The sequence below is a fragment of the Eucyclogobius newberryi genome, unplaced genomic scaffold, assembly GCF_026437365.1.
Source record: "Eucyclogobius newberryi isolate DKJ021-1_F unplaced genomic scaffold, fEucNew1.0.hap1 SCAF_16, whole genome shotgun sequence".
NCBI classification, from domain to species: Eukaryota; Metazoa; Chordata; class Actinopteri; order Gobiiformes; family Gobiidae; genus Eucyclogobius; species Eucyclogobius newberryi.
In genome coordinates, this window is record NW_027315790.1 from 5,514,613 (window position 1) to 5,531,543 (window position 16,931).

Sequence of the window (16,931 nt, forward strand, 5' to 3'; positions counted from 1 at the left end):
TGTGTGTGTGTGTGTGTGTGTGTGTGTGTGTGTGTGTGTGTGTGGGTGTGGGTGTGGGTGTGGGTGTGTGTGGGTGTATGTGGGTGTGTGTGTGTGTGTGTGTGTGTGTGTGTGTGTGTGTGTGTGTGTGTGGGGGGGGGGGTGGGTGTGTGTGTGTGTGTGTGTGGGTGTGTGTGTGTGTGGGTGTGGGGGTGTGTGTGTGTGCCTCTCCCATGCCTCTTCCATGCCTCTCCCCCTGCCTCTCCCCCTGCCTCTCTCCTGCCTCTCCCCCTGCCTCTCCCATGCCTCTCCCCCTGCCTCTCCCCCTGCCTCTCCCCCTGCCTCTCCCCCTGCCTCTCCCCCTGCCTCTCCCCCTGCCTCTCCCATGCCTCTCCCCCTGCCTCTCCCCCTGCCTCTCCCCTGCCTCTCCCCCTGCCTCTCCCCCTGCCTCTCCCCCTGCCTCTCCCATGCCTCTCCCCCTGCCTCTCCCCCTGCCTCTCCCCCTGCCTCTCCCCCTGCCTCTCCCCTGCCTCTCCCCCTGCCTCTCCCCCTGCCTCTCCCCCTGCCTCTCTCCTGCCTCTCCCCCTGCCTCTCCCCCTGCCTCTCCCTCTGCCTCTCCCCCGCCTCTGTCTGTCCTGGTTCTCTGAAGGAAGAAGGGGCACATCCATGGAGCAGCTGCCGCTCTCTCTTTGCTCTCATTCACGGACTAGCTACGAACTGACAGGTACGACTCATGGCACGACTGCACTTTAATGTCGGTCCAAACACTGCAGGGGAATAGGAAAAACATCTTTGATTCAGAGATATTATTTTGAAACTTCTTTATTTTACTTTAAAAAAATGTGTTAGAAGTTTTTAATTATGTTATGTTTTCAAAATTCAGGCAGTTCAAGGGTAAAAAAAAAGACAAATTAGAAAAACAGAGCCAAGTTTTAATTTCTTGCTGTGGATTTTGGATATCTTAGTTAGTATTTTAATACAGTAAACTAGATTTTAGTTAAAAGTGTAAGTAAAAATTCAAATTTTGCATTAGATCGATCAAATCCATGTCAAATGTCAAATGTATGTTAAATACAAGATTATACAGTTTGGTGTATGGCATAAGCTAAATATCCTAAACAGAATCCTTGTTTTTATAATTTTTTTATATTTTTACTATCTTACTACTATAGTAATTATAGCCAATGTTCTACGAGACATGAGTTTGGGTTCACAAGAAGAAGAAAAGCTTTTCTTTTCTTTTTTAAATTCATACTGTTGTTGTATTTATAGAATAACTCTTTGTAAGAGGTAGCTTACTGTGACAGGTTGAATTATACAATTTTACTAAAACACATTTAAGAAAATCACAGTTAAGATTTCCCTAAAAAAAATTACACATTTTTTCCAAGTTTAGCAATTTTTTAGGCTTGTAATTTTACTTCCATGACATGAAATTCCTGACCTGTTTCCTAGCAACCATATTCTAGACTCGACTAAAACCCCTAATGTACACATTCATTGTAATCTGATAATAGAAAATATATGAAAAGGGAAAATTGTACTAAACGTTTGTATTGGAGTCTCTCTCTCAGCTCTACTTCCTGTCATTTTCAACAGATTTTTAAACTTCACAAACTGCTACATGATCAAGTGAAAATTAGAACATTATAAAAACTTGTTATACACACTTAAACCCAAATAGTACACAAATGACTTCTTTCGTTGTTTAGTTGATTAATTGATTGACGCTTCTGCTTTTTGTACATATATGTATCTTGTTCACATTTTTTGGGTCACAGTTTGGGTCAGATGTTTGGTCAGAACATTGAGATACTTTGGGCAGACTCTGTTAGCGCCCTCTAGTGTTATTGTGGGAAACACTATCAATGCATTGTGTGTAATAAATTGCAGCGTAGATGGACCATACAATAGAAGGTTATGATAAACAAATTGATTTCAAAGGTGTGGAAAATTCCTAGGAAACGTACAAATCTTCCATGGAAAAGGAAAAAAATGTAAAATTGCTAAAACATAATATTTTTTGCTGATTTCTTTGCTAAATGTGGGTTATAAAATTTGATTTATTCTGTAGTTTACTATCATAATTGAAAGAAATACGTGTTTTTTTATGTTTGTCATTGAGTTTTCATCTGTAAAAATTGACAGAATCATAAATATTTGGGACTGATTTGAAATGTGGAAAGAGCCAGGTTTTTAAACCTTTTACTTAATTTTGTTGACCTTAGAATGTCAAAAAGTACAAAATGGAAGTGAAGCAAAAGTGAAGCAGACCATCATATTTTCAATGATTAACTGACCATGTTAATCCATCCGCTCTAACTGCTGTTGTTTTTAGGTCTTGATTACAAAAAATAGACAACATTTAGCATTTCCAGTGTAGAATCAAATCAAATCAAATCAATTTATTTTTGTAAGGCCCAAAATCACAACAACAGTTGCCTCAGAGGGCCACAGGGAGAAATGAATCAACAATGTCTGTGGTGGCGATGAAGTCAGACAATGTCTGTGGTGGCGATGAAGTCAGACAATGTCTGTGGTGGCGAGGGACGATGTCCCAGGGTCCTCTGTCCTTAGACTCTCCTTCTCGGCCAGGAAAAACTACAAAAAAAACCTCTTTGGGAAAAAAGCGTAGAAACCTGGAGGAGTTCCAGTGAAGGAGAGATCCCACTCTCACAGACGGACATGAGGGAGACTGGAGCTGGAACCACTCTTCAGGCAGATGAGGGACCGACTGAGGCGAACTGGACCCACTCTTCAGGCAGATGAGGGACCGACTGAGGCAAGCTGGACCCACTCTTCAGGCAGATGAGGGACCGACTGAGGCGAACTGGACCCACTCTTCAGGCAGAAGAGGGACCGTCTGAGGCGAGCTGGACCCACTCTTCAGGCAGATGAGGGACCGTCTGAGGCGAGCTGGACCCACTCTTCAGGCAGATGAGGGACCGACTGAGGCGAACTGGACCCACTCTTCAGGCAGATGAGGGACCGACTGAGGCAAGCTGGACCCACTCTTCAGGCAGATGAGGGACCGACTGAGGCGAACTGGACCCACTCTTCAGGCAGAAGAGGGACCGTCTGAGGCGAGCTGGACCCACTCTTCAGGCAGATGAGGGACCGTCTGAGGCGAGCTGGACCCACTCTTCAGGCAGATGAGGGACCGTCTGAGGCGAACTGGACCCACTCTTCAGGCAGATGAGGGACCGTCGGAGGCAAGCTGGGCCCACTCTTCAGGCAGATGAGGGACCGTCTGAGGCGAGCTGGACCCACTCTTCAGGCAGATGAGGGACCGTCTGAGGCGAGCTGGACCCACTCTTCAGGCAGATGAGGGACCGTCTGAGGCGAACTGGACCCACTCTTCAGGCAGATGAGGGACCGTCGGGGGCGAGCTGGACCCACTCCTCAGGCAGATGAGGGACCGTCCACACAGGGCAGGGACCACTTCACCAGGGGAGGGGCATCTGGGTCCACAGGTCCTCAGGAGTGAGAGAAAGAAAAGAAGGCGGTGAACAGTTTGCAAGTGGAATCAAAAAATAAATATTGTTTGATAGCATAAGTAGTCAGAAGAAGAAGAGGATAGTGCTCAAGCTGTCATACTTCCCCCAGCATAGTTACTCCTAGGGCAGCGTAGCTGAAGCTGTGGGTTTATGTTTCTGTTCCTAACTAGTCTGACCATAAGCGATTTCGAAGAGGAACGTTTTAAGCCTGGACTTAAATGAAGAGACTGTGTCAGCATATTTAACATGGGTCGGGAGCTGATTCCATAACACAGGAGCTTGGTAGCTAAACGCTCTACCTCCTACAGTACTTTTAGAGACTCTTGGGACCACCAGAAGGCCGGCATTCTGAGAGCGAAGAGCTCTGTTTGGATGATATGGTTCTATAGCATCTTTGAGGTAGGATGGGGCCATGTCATTTATGGCTTTGTAGGTCAAGAGTAGAATTTTGAATTTGATTCTAGACTCGACGGGGAGCCAGTGAAGAGACTTCAGCACTGGCGTAATGTGCTCTCTTCTTTTTGTTCCTGTTAGTAATCTTGCTGCTGCATTTTGAACCAGTTGAAAGCTTTTTATGGAGCTTTTAGGACACGCTGCAAGCAGGGAGTTACAGTAGTCTAATCTAGTCGTTACAAATGCATGGATAAGTTTTTCGGCATCACTTTTAGGCAGGATTCTTCTGATTTTGGCGATGTTGCGCAAATGGAAATAGGCTGTTTTACAAGCTTGATTTATATGAGCTTTAAATGAGAGCTCCTGGTCAAATAAGACTCCAAGGTTTCTTACAGTAGAACTGGAGGCTACACTGACATTGTCCAGTGTGACTATCTGCTCAGATAGAGCGTCTCGTAGATGCTTAGGGCCAAGCACAATGACCTCGGTTTTTTCAGGGTTAAGAAGCAGGTAGTTTAGTGTCATCCAGGTTTTTATCTCCTTCACACAAGTACTAAGTCTGTCTACTTGATCGCTCTGATCAGGTTTCATTGATAAATACAGCTGAGTGTCATCTGCATAGCAGTGGAAGTTAATGCCATGCTTTCTGATAATGTTGCCTAATGGCAGCATATAAAGAGTAAACAGAATTGGACCGAGTACCGAACCCTGTGGCACACCGTAAATTACTTTAGAGCTTGGTGAGGAGCTCTGGTTTACATTAACAAATTGGAACCTATCAGATAGATAGGATTTAAACCAGCTGAGGGCTGTTCCTCCAACACCTACATCACATTCTAACCTCTGCAGTAGAATGTTGTGGTCGATGGTGTCAAACACTGCGCTGAGGTCCAACAGAACCAGGATTGAGACCAGTCCATCGTCAGCGGCTAATAACAAATCATTTGTGACTTTAACTAGTGCAGTTTCAGTGCTGTGGTGGGCTCTGAACCCTGACTGGAAGACTTCAAATAAGTTATTGTCCTGCAGGTGGCGACAAAGCTGTTTTACTACAACTTTTTCAAGGATTTTAGAGACGAAGGGAAGATTTGAAATAGGTCTGTAGTTTACCAATAGGTCGGGATCTAGATTAGGCTTTTTCAGAAGAGGTTTAATGACTGCATGTTTGAAGGACTGTGGAACATAGCCACTTTCGAGTGAAGTATTTATTATATTAAGAATAGAGTCTATAATTAGGGGAAGAATGTCTTTGAGGAGTCTGCTTGGAATGGGGTCTAGGACACAAGTTGAGCTTTTAGAGGACATAATGGCTGAAGTTATCTCTGCTTGATCAGCAGCTGTGAACCTTTCTAAGTTTACAGGTGGATTTATATGAGACGTTAGATTTACAGCTTGGGCTAGTTCAGGGCTAATAGCGGGGGTAATTTCATCTAATTTATCTCTGATTGTTTTTATTTTATTGTGAAAAAATAGGAGGAAATCATCAGAGCTAAGTGTAGCTGGGATTGAGGGCTCTACTGCACTGTGACAGTTTGTTAGCCTAGCTACAGTGCTGAAAAGGAATTTAGTGTTACTTTTGTTGACTTCTATTAGATTTGAATAATATCTGGTTTGTCAGTAGTTTGATTTTTTATTTAAAAGGATGTCGGTGTAATCCCTCATTCGTCCAGGCGTGTTCCATAGTAGAAAAAGCTTCAGTTGTAGTCATCTGGACTCAGTTAGCAAAAATAGACGTTTCGACTCTCATCCAAGAGTCATTGTCAATAAAAGAATTTAGATCGAGAACTCCGATATTAATACTGTTCTGTGCTAAGACCCGCCCATTGGGAGGAGCCTTCCTGAAGTAGAAGGAGTTGTTTGTTTCAACAGAAACTCCCCCCTTGTATCTACCGAGCCTATTCAGAGTCTTAATGGGCTATTAGAATCCTCTTTGTCTTTGTGAGACCCTGGCTCAACCACCCTGAGTACCTGATTAGCATCTAAGTGTCCTGGTCCTGGTCCTCTACCTTTCCAGGGGTTCAGTAACCCATTATAAATAACAGGAAGATTAAACCTTAGCCCTCCATTTCTGTTTAAAGAAGGTCTTTCTTTTTTAACAAAAATAGCTTCCTTGACTCCTCTTTCAAACCATCTTTTCTCCCTGCTTAAAACCTTCACCTCACCGTCTTCAAACGAGTGATTAGAGGCTTCAAGATGCAGATGCACGGCGCTCTGTGGTCCTGAACTTGTATTTCTTCTGTGCTGATAAAGCCTCTTGTGTAGAGGCTGTTTCGTCTCACCTATGTAACGTTCTTTACAACTTTCTTCACTGCATTGGAACTGCAACTCTGAAAGGCTCTAATAAGTGTGTGTAAAGTAGATCTGAGTGTTTGGAGACATTAGATTAAGACATTTTAATAAATCAGGCTCATATCTACAAATCGTTGAGCATTATCCTTCAAAATTGTGTTGAGTACAAGATAGAAGTTGAGGTTGATCATCGTGAAAACAATGCATCTGGAGAAAACGGCCTTAGAAGTTACATTGTCCAATTTAAATCCCATTTCAAGTGGATTCAATGAAATATAGATTTAGTGCAAGTTGGACAACATTATTTGCACATAACAGTGTATATATTTAAACAGACAAAACAGTTTTTCATATAGTGTCTAATACACAAATCCTTCAAATGCTTTGTGGATACTTTCTTAGTTCCTCCTGCAGTATTCCTGGTGTCTGTTGCTTCTTGGAGGTTGTTTTGTCTCCCTCTTGTGTTCATTGAGAGGGTTTACATCTCAGCAGATGAACCTGTTAAATGTTCATACATTATTGTTTGACTGTCGAGTGGAAGGCAAAGTTTGGGAAACTGGTCCTACACCAGACTCTTTCACTACAGTCATTGATTGCACTAAATCGAATTAACTTTTTCTGTCATTTTGATTTGATATTTGAACAAGAGCAGCCTGCTGTGCAATACAAATGTAATGTTCCCTGTGATGATCTGTGTCTATTTCATACAGCTCTATGCTCAAACATAAACTATGAACTACTTTAGTTACGTGTATATATATATATATATATATATATATATATATATATATATATATATATATATATATATATATATATATATATATATATATATATATATATATAGATACCAACTTCTTGAATAGTGATCAAATCTAAATCATAATCTTTTTTAGGCATCTAACCAGTGGTGTAGCAAGTAAGTATTGTTATTACATCCTGTCAAGACTCCATAAAGTCAGTATTAGGAGAAAAGAACTGTATTTGAAACAGGGGCGCCTCCAAGGGGTGTCCCGGGGGGGCCAGGACCCGATCATTCCATCCATCCATCCATTTGCTACCGCTTTATCCGGGGCCGGGTCGCGGGGGCAGCAGTCTAAACCGGATCATTCTTCAAACATATATTATCCAAGTATCCTTTGTCCGTGTCGTCAATGTCACAGTAAAAACAATACAAAAGATGACATTTATGATAATCAGAGCTGGTTCACCACTTCAAATCTCGGCCGACTGTGACTGTGAGTATTTTAATAGCACTTTACAAAATTACCAAAAATACCCCCCAAAAGTGCACCAAATGATCAGAAATGTGATTTGTGATGTACTTTCGGCCACCCCTTGGTCACTCTTGTTTCAAAACCCTGGAGGCGCCACTGGTTGGAAATGTCAGAATGTCATGTACTTTGATGGGACTGTGGTGTTTCCAATGTGGAGGAAAAGTCTTCCATGCAGATACGATCGCTCACGGAGCAACTCGCCTCGTCCGGGAAGATTTGAGGGACTCCGGAGTCTGCCATTTTCCCCATTAGCCATTAGCCATTAGCCATTAGTCATTAGTCATTAGCAATAGCCTGTAAAAAAGTGCATGTTGTAAATAACCTTGAGGGTTTGAGCTGGTGCCAACCACGTTTAGGTCAAAGTCTTGTTAAAAGTAATTGTTGAGTGGACATGTAAACCTGTTGGTGTTTATCTTTAAATATTTGTTAGTGTGTAAATGTAGCATGTGAGCTAAAGGCTAACTAACTTGTTGAGATTACTGAACTTGTGTTTGGGGTAAGAATCTAATGACCCTCAACATCCTCTTTTACCTGTTATAGATGACATATATATCATGAAATAAAGGTTTTATATCGGCTCTACTGGCTTCATAATTCAATTCATAATGTTTGACTCATGTTGGAGCAGCGATAGAGAATGTTGTGTGTCCGTCTCTGGTTTCTACCACTGCAGCATTGTGAGTTCGCCTTGAGCATTTGCAGAATGTCTCTACCTTTCGCTCCCCATTTAAAGCTGTCAAAAAAAGCCTTCGAGCAAAATCACACAAAGCCTTTTTAGATCAAGTTTGCCGTTTACAATGAATAAAAAGTCATCTAATGTATGTACAGTGTGTTATAGTTTATTACAAAGTGCCAGAAAAATATGTCTCCTTTAATGTGATTTTGTAAAGACTTGACTTTACAGTTGAAGTAACTCAACTCAAGCCAAACTATGTGTCTCCAAGGTTCCTGTTGAGGGCTGTAGAGCGACCATGATCCTGCTCCGCCTCCTTCTGCTTTTGGCCTCGTCACGTTTAATCCAGTGTCAGCAGAAAAGAAGGAAAGGTCCACGAGACGATAACCGCGTGTTGATGAACGAAGCCAAAGGTTTGTTTCTCTCATGGATCACATGACTAATAATGTCACACATAACTGATGAAAATATAAAAAATAATACAAATAGAAAAAGCAAAAATATAAAAAATAATAATAATCCATCCATCCATCCATCTTCTGCCGCTTTATCCGGGGCCGGGTCGCGGGGGCAGCAGTCTGAGCAGGGACTCCCAGACTTCCTACTCCCCAGACACTTCCTCTAACTCCTCCGGGGGGATCCCGAGGCGTTCCCAGGCCAGCCGAGAGACATAGTCTCTCCAGCGTGTCCTGGGTCTTCCCCGGGGCCTCTTCCCGGTGGAACATGCCTGAAACACCTCCCGAGGGAGGCGCCCAGGAGGCATCCGGAACAGATGCCCGAGCCACCTCAGCTGGCTCCTCTCGACGTGGAGGAGCAGCGGCTCTACTCCGAGCTCCCCCCGTGTGGCCGAGCTCCTCACCTTATCTCTAAGGGAGCGCCCAGCCACACGGCGGAGGAAACTCATTTCGACCGCTTGTATCCGCGATCTTGTTCTTTCGGTCACTACCCAAAGCTCATGACCATAGGTGAGGGCAGGAACGTAGACCGACCGGTAAATAGAGAGCTTTGCCTTTCGGCTCAGCTCCCTCTTTACCACAACGGTCCGATGCAGCGTCTGCATCACTGCAGCCGCTGCACCGATCCCCCTGTCGATCTCACGCTCCATCCTTCCCTCACTCGTGAACAAGACCCCGAGATACCTGAACTCCTCCACTTGGGGCAAGGACACCCCACCCACCTGGAGAGGGCAAGCCACCTTTTTCCGGTCGAGAACCATGGCCTCGGATTTGGAGGTGCTGATTCTCATCCCAGCCGCTTCACACTTGGCTGCAAACCGTCCCAGTGCATGTTGCAGGTCCGGCTTTGATGGAGCAATCAGGACAACATCGTCTGCAAACAGCAGAGATGGAATCCTGTGGTCCCCAAACCGGACACCCTCCGACCCCTGAGCGCCTAGAAATTCTGTCCATAAAAATTATGAACAGAACCGGTGACAAAGGGCAGCCCTGGCGGAGTCCAACATGCACTGGAAACAGGTCTGACTTACTGCCGGCAATGCGAACACAGCTCCTGCTCCGGTCATACAGGGACCGGACAGCCCTGAGCAAAGGGCCCCGGACCCCGTACTCCCGGAGCACCCCCCAAAGGACATCCCGAGGGACACGGTCGAAAGCCTTCTCCAGATCCACAAAGCACATTGGACTGGTTGGGCAAACTCCCATGAACCCTCGAGCACCCGATGGAGGGTATAGAGCTGGTCCAGTGTTCCACGACCGGGACGAAAACCACTCTGCTCCTCCTGAATCCGAGGTTAGACTATCGGTCGGATTCTCCTCTCCAGTACCTTGGAATAGACCTTACCTGGGAGGCTGAGGAGTGTGATCCCTCTGTAGTTGGAACACACCCTCCGGTCCCCCTTCTTGAACAGAGGGACCACCACCCCTGTCTGCCAGTCCAGAGGCACGGTCCCCGAACGCCACGCGATGTTGCAGAGACGTGTCAACCAAGACAGTCCTACAACATCCAGATACTTTAGGTGCTCAGGGCGGATCTCATCCACCCCTGGAGCCCTGCCACCGAGGAGTTTGCGAACAACCTCAGTGACTTCAGCTTGGGTGATGGATGAGCCAGCCTCCGAGTCCCCGGTCTCTACTTCCTCTTCGGAAGACGTGACTGAGGGATTAAGGAGATCCTCAAAGTATTCCTTCCACCGTCCGACGACATCCCCAGTCGAGGTCAGCAGGCCTCCACCCGCACCGTAAACGGTGTTGGTGAGACACTGCTTCCCCCTCCTGAGGCGCCGGACGGTTTGCCAGAATTTCTTTGGTGCCGACCGATAGTCCTCCTCCATGGCCTCCCCGAATAATAATTAATAATAATACAAATATAAAAAAATAAAAAAAATTGATAAAAAGCAATAATGATGAAAATAGAGTGTTTATTTTACCATTATTTTTAGTATTATCTTCTATTATATATATCTTTATTTTCCCCCTCAATTCCTTATTAAGAAATGAAAGATTTTGTCAATAGGAGTTTTTGTTTATAAGAGTTCTTCTATTAAAAGTAATTTCCTGTAAGTTTTATGTCCTTTTCCTCTGTATCTACCTGCGTTGCAACAATGCAATTTCCCCATGTGTGGACAATAAAGGATTATCTTATCTTTTACAAGTCTTTTATTTAATCACATTTTTCTTCTCGAGCCTACGGGATGTTTTACCTACTTGTGACATCTCTAACTGTTTTCTCACTCTGTCACTAATTTACGTTTTCCAGGAGTTTCTGAGCTCCATATTTTCATCCTCGTGTTGTTAAGTCATGAACTGTAAGATGGTGATGCCTATAACGTGTGCAGTGCTGGTGTGCCCGCTGGAGGTCCTGTTCATGGTGGACAGCTCCGAGACGGCCAAAGGTCATCTGTTCCAGCGTCAGAAGGACTTCGTTTCGAGCTTGGGCCCTCGGCTGGTGCAGCTCCACTCCGCGGGCTGGAGGATGAGGGTCCGCCTGGGGGCCCTGCAGTACAGCAGCACCGTGGCCCTGGAGCACAACTTCAGAGACTGGCAGGACGTGGACGTGTTCCAGAGCAGGGTCGCCTCCATGAGGTTCATCGGACATGGCTCGTATTCTGCCTATGCTATTGCTAATGCTACCAAGGTATGTCAAAGCAATACTGTCCATGTTGTCTTATACCTGAGGAGAGGGAACAGTCCATACCTGAGGAAAGGGAACAGTCCATACCTGAGGAGAGGGAACAGTCCATACCTGAGGAGAGGGAACAGTCCAGTGCTGGTGAGAGGGGTCTTATACCTGAGGAGAGGGAACAGTCTTGTGCTGGTGAGAGGTTCTTATACCTGAGGAGAGGGAACAGTCCATACCTGAGGAGAGGGAACAGTCCTGTGCTGGTGAGAGGGTCTTATACCTGAGGAGAGGGAACAGTCCTGTGCTGGTGAGAGGGTCTTATACCTGAGGAGAGGGAACAGTCCTGTGCTGGTGAGAGGGTCTTATACCTGAGGAGAGGGAACAGTCCTGTGCTGGTGAGAGGGTCTTATACCTGAGGAGAGGGAACAGTCCTGTGCTGGTGAGAGGGTCTTATACCTGAGGAGAGGGAACAGTCCTGTGCTGGTGAGAGGGTCTTATACCTGAGGAGAGGGAACAGTCCAGTGCTGGTGAGAGGGTCTTATACCTGAGGAGAGGGAACAGTCCTGTGCTGGTGAGAGGGTCTTATAACTGAGGAGAGGGAACAGTCCAGTGCTGGTGAGAGGGTCTTATACCTGAGGAGAGGGAACAGTCCTGTGCTGGTGAGAGGGTCTTATACCTGAGGAGAGGGAACAGTCCTGTGCTGGTGAGAGGGTCTTATACCTGAGGAGAGGGAACAGTCCAGTGCTGGTGAGAGGGTCTTATACCTGAGGAGAGGGAACAGTCCTGTGCTGGTGAGAGGGTCTTATACCTGAGGAGAGGGAACAGTCCAGTGCTGGTGAGAGGGTCTTATACCTGAGGAGAGGGAACAGTCCTGTGCTGGTGAGAGGGTCTTATACCTGAGGAGAGGGAACAGTCCTGTGCTGGTGAGAGGGTCTTATACCTGAGGAGAGGGAACAGTCCTGTGCTGGTGAGAGGGTCTTATACCTGAGGAGAGGGAACAGTCCTGTGCTGGTGAGAGGGTCTTATACCTGAGGAGAGGGAACAGTCCAGTGCTGGTGAGAGGGTCTTATACCTGAGGAGAGGGAACAGTCCTGTGCTGGTGAGAGGGTCTTATACCTGAGGAGAGGGAACAGTCCAGTGCTGGTGAGAGGGTCTTATACCTGAGGAGAGGGAACAGTCCAGTGCTGGTGAGAGGGTCTTATACCTGAGGAGAGGGAACAGTCCTGTGCTGGTGAGAGGGTCTTATACCTGAGGAGAGGGAACAGTCCAGTGCTGGTGAGAGGGTCTTATACCTGAGGAGAGGGAACAGTCCTGTGCTGGTGAGAGGGTCTTATACCTGAGGAGAGGGAACAGTCCAGTGCTGGTGAGAGGGTCTTATACCTGAGGAGAGGGAACAGTCCTGTGCTGGTGAGAGGGTCTTATACCTGAGGAGAGGGAACAGTCCAGTGCTGGTGAGAGGGTCTTATACCTGAGGAGAGGGAACAGTCCTGTGCTGGTGAGAGGGTCTTATACCTGAGGAGAGGGAACAGTCCTGTGCTGGTGAGAGGGTCTTATACCTGAGGAGAGGGAACAGTCCTGTGCTGGTGAGAGGGTCTTATACCTGAGGAGAGGGAACAGTCCTGTGCTGGTGAGAGGGTCTTATACCTGAGGAGAGGGAACAGTCCAGTGCTGGTGAGAGGGTCTTATACCTGAGGAGAGGGAACAGTCCTGTGCTGGTGAGAGGGTCTTATACCTGAGGAGAGGGAACAGTCCTGTGCTGGTGAGAGGGTCTTATACCTGAGGAGAGGGAACAGTCCAGTTAAGATCCATAAATCATACTTGGATCATTTCAGGAACACACAAGTATTGTTTATTGTAAAATAAAAAGCACACTGTGTGTAATAATATGACACTCATATGTTGTGTGTAATATGTTGTGTGTAATATGTGTGTGTAATATGTGTGTGTAATATGTGTGTAATATGTTGTGTGTAATGTTGTGTGTAATATGTGTGTAATATGTGTGTGTAATATGTGTGTGTAAGGTTGTGTGTAATGTTGTGTGTAAATGTGTGTGTAATGTTGTGTGTAAATGTGTGTAATATGTGTGTGTAATATGTGTGTAATATGTTGTGTGTACTGTTGTGTGTAATATGTGTGTGTAAGGTTGTGTGTAATATGTGTGTAATATGTTGTGTGTACTGTTGTGTGTAATATGTGTGTGTAAGGTTGTGTGCAATGTTGTGTGTAAATGTGTGTGTAAGGTTGTGTGTAATGTTGTGTGTAAATGTGTGTGTAATATGTGTGTAAATGTGTGTGTAATGTTGTGTGTAATGTTGTGTGTAAATTTGTGTGTAAGGTTGTGTGTAATGTGTGTAAATGTGTGTGTAATATGTGTGTAAATGTGTGTGTAATGTTGTGTGTAATGTTGTGTGTAAATGCGTGTGTTGTGGCAGGTGTTTGTGCGGGAGACATCCCCCAGCAGTCTGAGGGTGGCGGTGCTGATGACCGATGGCACTGACCACCCGCGCAGCCCCAGTGCAGTGACCGCTGCAGCAGAGGCCAAGCAGCACAACATCCGAGTGTTCACTGTGCGCCTGTCCGCTCTGCCCGGGGAGGGACCCTTGAGCACCAGGCTGCGCTCCATCGCCAGTGCCCCCCCACAGCAACACGTCCTCAGCCTCATGGATGGCCAGCTGGGGGACAGACTCCTCAGTCAAATGGTCAGTCCAGGTCACTTACTGCTGCTTTAATAACACAAAGCACCAGGAATTCTCTGTCCTGGACCTGGACCAAACATGTTTTCAAACGTAGCCTCGGCTGAATGCTTTAGAATGCTTGAACATTGATTCTGTCTTGTTCTTGTTTCTTTCAGGATGCTATTGTAAATACAGGGGTAAGTCTAATTATATATATTCATTTATTATATACAAATCTTACTAAGTATGTTTTCCTCATAATATTTTCCTCATACATATGTTTTAGTGTCCACAGCCCAAGTCGTGTCTGTGTGACCGAGGTGAGCGGGGCCCTTCTGGAAGCCCAGTAAGTCTCTACAGACATTTTGAATCAGACATTTAAAATAGTCATAATATGCCTACTTTTCATTATATGAAAATAAAAATATAATTGAAGAGATTGCTTTATTAACGGTGGCTAATTTGAAACTGAAATGATCGAATATAAAAAAGTATTAATTTGCAAAGTGCCGTTGAGACTAGAGCTGCAATGATTAATGGACTAATCGTGACAAGTCAGATATAAAAAATAGTCATATTTTGATCATCGTAATAATGATCTAGACAAAACAGATGCTACACTACATATGAAAATATTTTTAGAACAAAGACATATTAATTCAAAATGTCAACAAGAATAACAATTTCTCGTTTTAGTTAATAATGCACTTTATTCATAAATATTCTCAATCTAGAAGCCGTCACCATATTTCAGCCTTCAGAATGTATTTGAATAGAAACAATGACTTTGACCAGTGGTTGGACAGAGTTTAAAGTCAGTGCTGGACCAGTGCTGGACCAGTGCGTGACCGTGCGCGCTCGCTCAGTGACCGGGCTCTGACCTCTGCAGCAGGTGGACATGTTTCCCACAATGCAAGTGTAGCAGGTGCATCAGAGCGCCACAGAGAGCCGCTGTGTGGAGCTGCGGAGGTCAAGGAGGGTGGATTAGGCTGGAGTCCCGGTTTGTTCTGCAGGGGCCACAGACAGGTCACCCTCACTGTCCTGCCTGACTCGCGCTGTGAAAAGGGCCTGAACCATCTTTTTTTTTTGAACTTCTGATGTACTTTCATGCAGGGAAAACTAGGCGAGCCGGGATCAGATGGTCCTCCAGGTCCAAAGGGCTCTCGCGTAAGTCTCTATTGTTCCCCAAATCCACTGTTGGTAACAGAATGAATCCATGGGCAGTGCTTTGATGTGCTGTTTTGTCTGGGCTGCTTCCACACAGGGCGAGCCGGGGATTAACGGAAGGCCAGGAATGGAGGGTCTTGAGGTAACTACACAGAACTATAATATTGTTGCTAGTAATAGACATAACACAGTGTAGTTGGAGTCTGATGAGGACAAGTGTGTGTGAAAGTGTGTATTACACCTGTGACTTACTGTATCGGTGAGGTTGAGTGAGAATGTATGAATATAATGGCAGTATGTTTTCCTTTCCTTAGGGTCGACCCGGCAGCAAAGGAGAGAAGGTATGTATAAAATACTCCACTATTTTGCAGCGTTGCTATAGCTACAGATCGCGTCTGCAGCTCCCTGTTTGGCTGGGAGTTTGGATCAGTGCCAGATTAAAATTATTTTATTTTAGGGTGAACGTGGTGAATGTGGTGCTCCTGGGAAAAAAGGCCAAGAGGTGAGACTCTAATGTGTGTTTTTGTACTATAAGCATTTTTTTTTTTCAATAACTTTCTCTGATGATATATTTTAGGGAACAAGTGGAGTTCCAGGTCCTGCAGGCCCTAAAGGAGACAAGGTGATTATCAAACGTCTCTAACATGTTTCCCTACACATTGGACACATACATTTGACACACTGCATGTTGGAGTGTTCTCTAATTAGGGGTTGTTTGCAACCAGCCAATAAAATAAAAGCATTTCAAGAGTGCATATGATAAATTCAGCATACGCCTCCTGTAATAGGGACGAGGTGCAGAGAGAGTAAATGCATTTTCACTTTTCTAGATTATTATTTTATTTTATTACTAACCTATATCCAACCCATTGAGATCGAGACCTCTTTTTAAAAAAATAAAAAGTACCATAAGAATGTATAAACATTCATATAAATTAAAACTTCAAACCGCAATAATTACATTAGTAATGGAATACTGTAGAATACACATTAAAATGTGTGCTTACGGTTCAGAATGGGCTGTTGAATACAAATGACAGATAAACTGATGAGGCCCACCTCATCACCGAGTGATGGGAATCACAATGACTATTGTGGTCGAGGAAGTATAAGATCTTATAATAGGTCCATGGTGGGTCATGGTCTGGGGTCAGGGATCAGAAGTGTTGAATATATAGTTTTCGATCAGTGACCACTTCCCATGTGCAGCGGTCAGTCTGTCTGACTGTCACACATGACCTGCACATGAGGAATGTGAGTTGTGGATTAGGCCTTATCCTCCTGTAGTGTAGCTGGCCACCAGAGAGCCCACCAGAGCCCACCAGAGCCCACCAGAGCCCACCAGAGCCCACCAGAGAGCCCACCAGAGAGCCCACCAGAGCCCACCAGAGCCCACCAGAGCCCACCAGAGAGCCCACCAGAGCCCCACCAGAGCCCACCAGAGAGCCCACCAGAGAGCCCACCAGAGCCCCACCAGAGCCCACCAGAGAGCCCACCAGAGCCCACCAGAGCCCACCAGAGAGCCCACCAGAGCCCCACCAGAGCCCACCAGAGCCCACCAGAGCCCACCAGAGAGCCCACCAGAGCCCCACCAGAGCCCACCAGAGCCCCACCAGAGAGCCCACCAGAGCCCCACCAGAGAGCCCACCAGAGCCCCACCAGAGCCCACCAGAGAGCCCACCAGAGAGCCCACCAGAGCCCCACCAGAGCCCACCAGAGAGCCCACCAGAGCCCACCAGAGCCCACCAGAGAGCCCACCAGAGCCCACCAGAGCCCACCAGAGAGCCCACCAGAGCCCACCAGAGCCCACCAGAGCCCACCAGAGAGCCCACCAGAGCCCCACCAGAGCCCACCAGAGCCCCACCAGAGCCCCACCAGAGCCCACCAGAGCCCCACCAGA

The 16,931-nt window shown here is 45.9% G+C and overlaps 1 protein-coding gene and 1 long non-coding RNA gene across 2 annotated transcripts in view; both read left to right on the top strand.

The window, feature by feature from the left end:
• LOC140361608 (uncharacterized) overlaps positions 1-16,931 on the top strand; it is a 188,167-nt gene continuing 171,236 nt past the window's right edge. The window contains exon 1 of the long non-coding RNA XR_011927028.1: positions 1-141. This is a non-coding gene — a long non-coding RNA (uncharacterized lncRNA). The remainder of the gene's footprint in view (positions 142-16,931) is intronic.
• col28a1a (collagen, type XXVIII, alpha 1a) overlaps positions 8,407-16,931 on the top strand; it is a 30,010-nt gene continuing 21,485 nt past the window's right edge. The window contains exons 1-10 of the mRNA XM_072448396.1: positions 8,407-8,521; positions 10,903-11,201; positions 13,622-13,888; positions 14,041-14,061; positions 14,151-14,210; positions 14,978-15,031; positions 15,129-15,173; positions 15,346-15,372; positions 15,489-15,533; positions 15,609-15,653. Coding sequence (XP_072304497.1) covers positions 8,407-8,521; positions 10,903-11,201; positions 13,622-13,888; positions 14,041-14,061; positions 14,151-14,210; positions 14,978-15,031; positions 15,129-15,173; positions 15,346-15,372; positions 15,489-15,533; positions 15,609-15,653 — 978 coding nt within the window. The remainder of the gene's footprint in view (positions 8,522-10,902; positions 11,202-13,621; positions 13,889-14,040; positions 14,062-14,150; positions 14,211-14,977; positions 15,032-15,128; positions 15,174-15,345; positions 15,373-15,488; positions 15,534-15,608; positions 15,654-16,931) is intronic.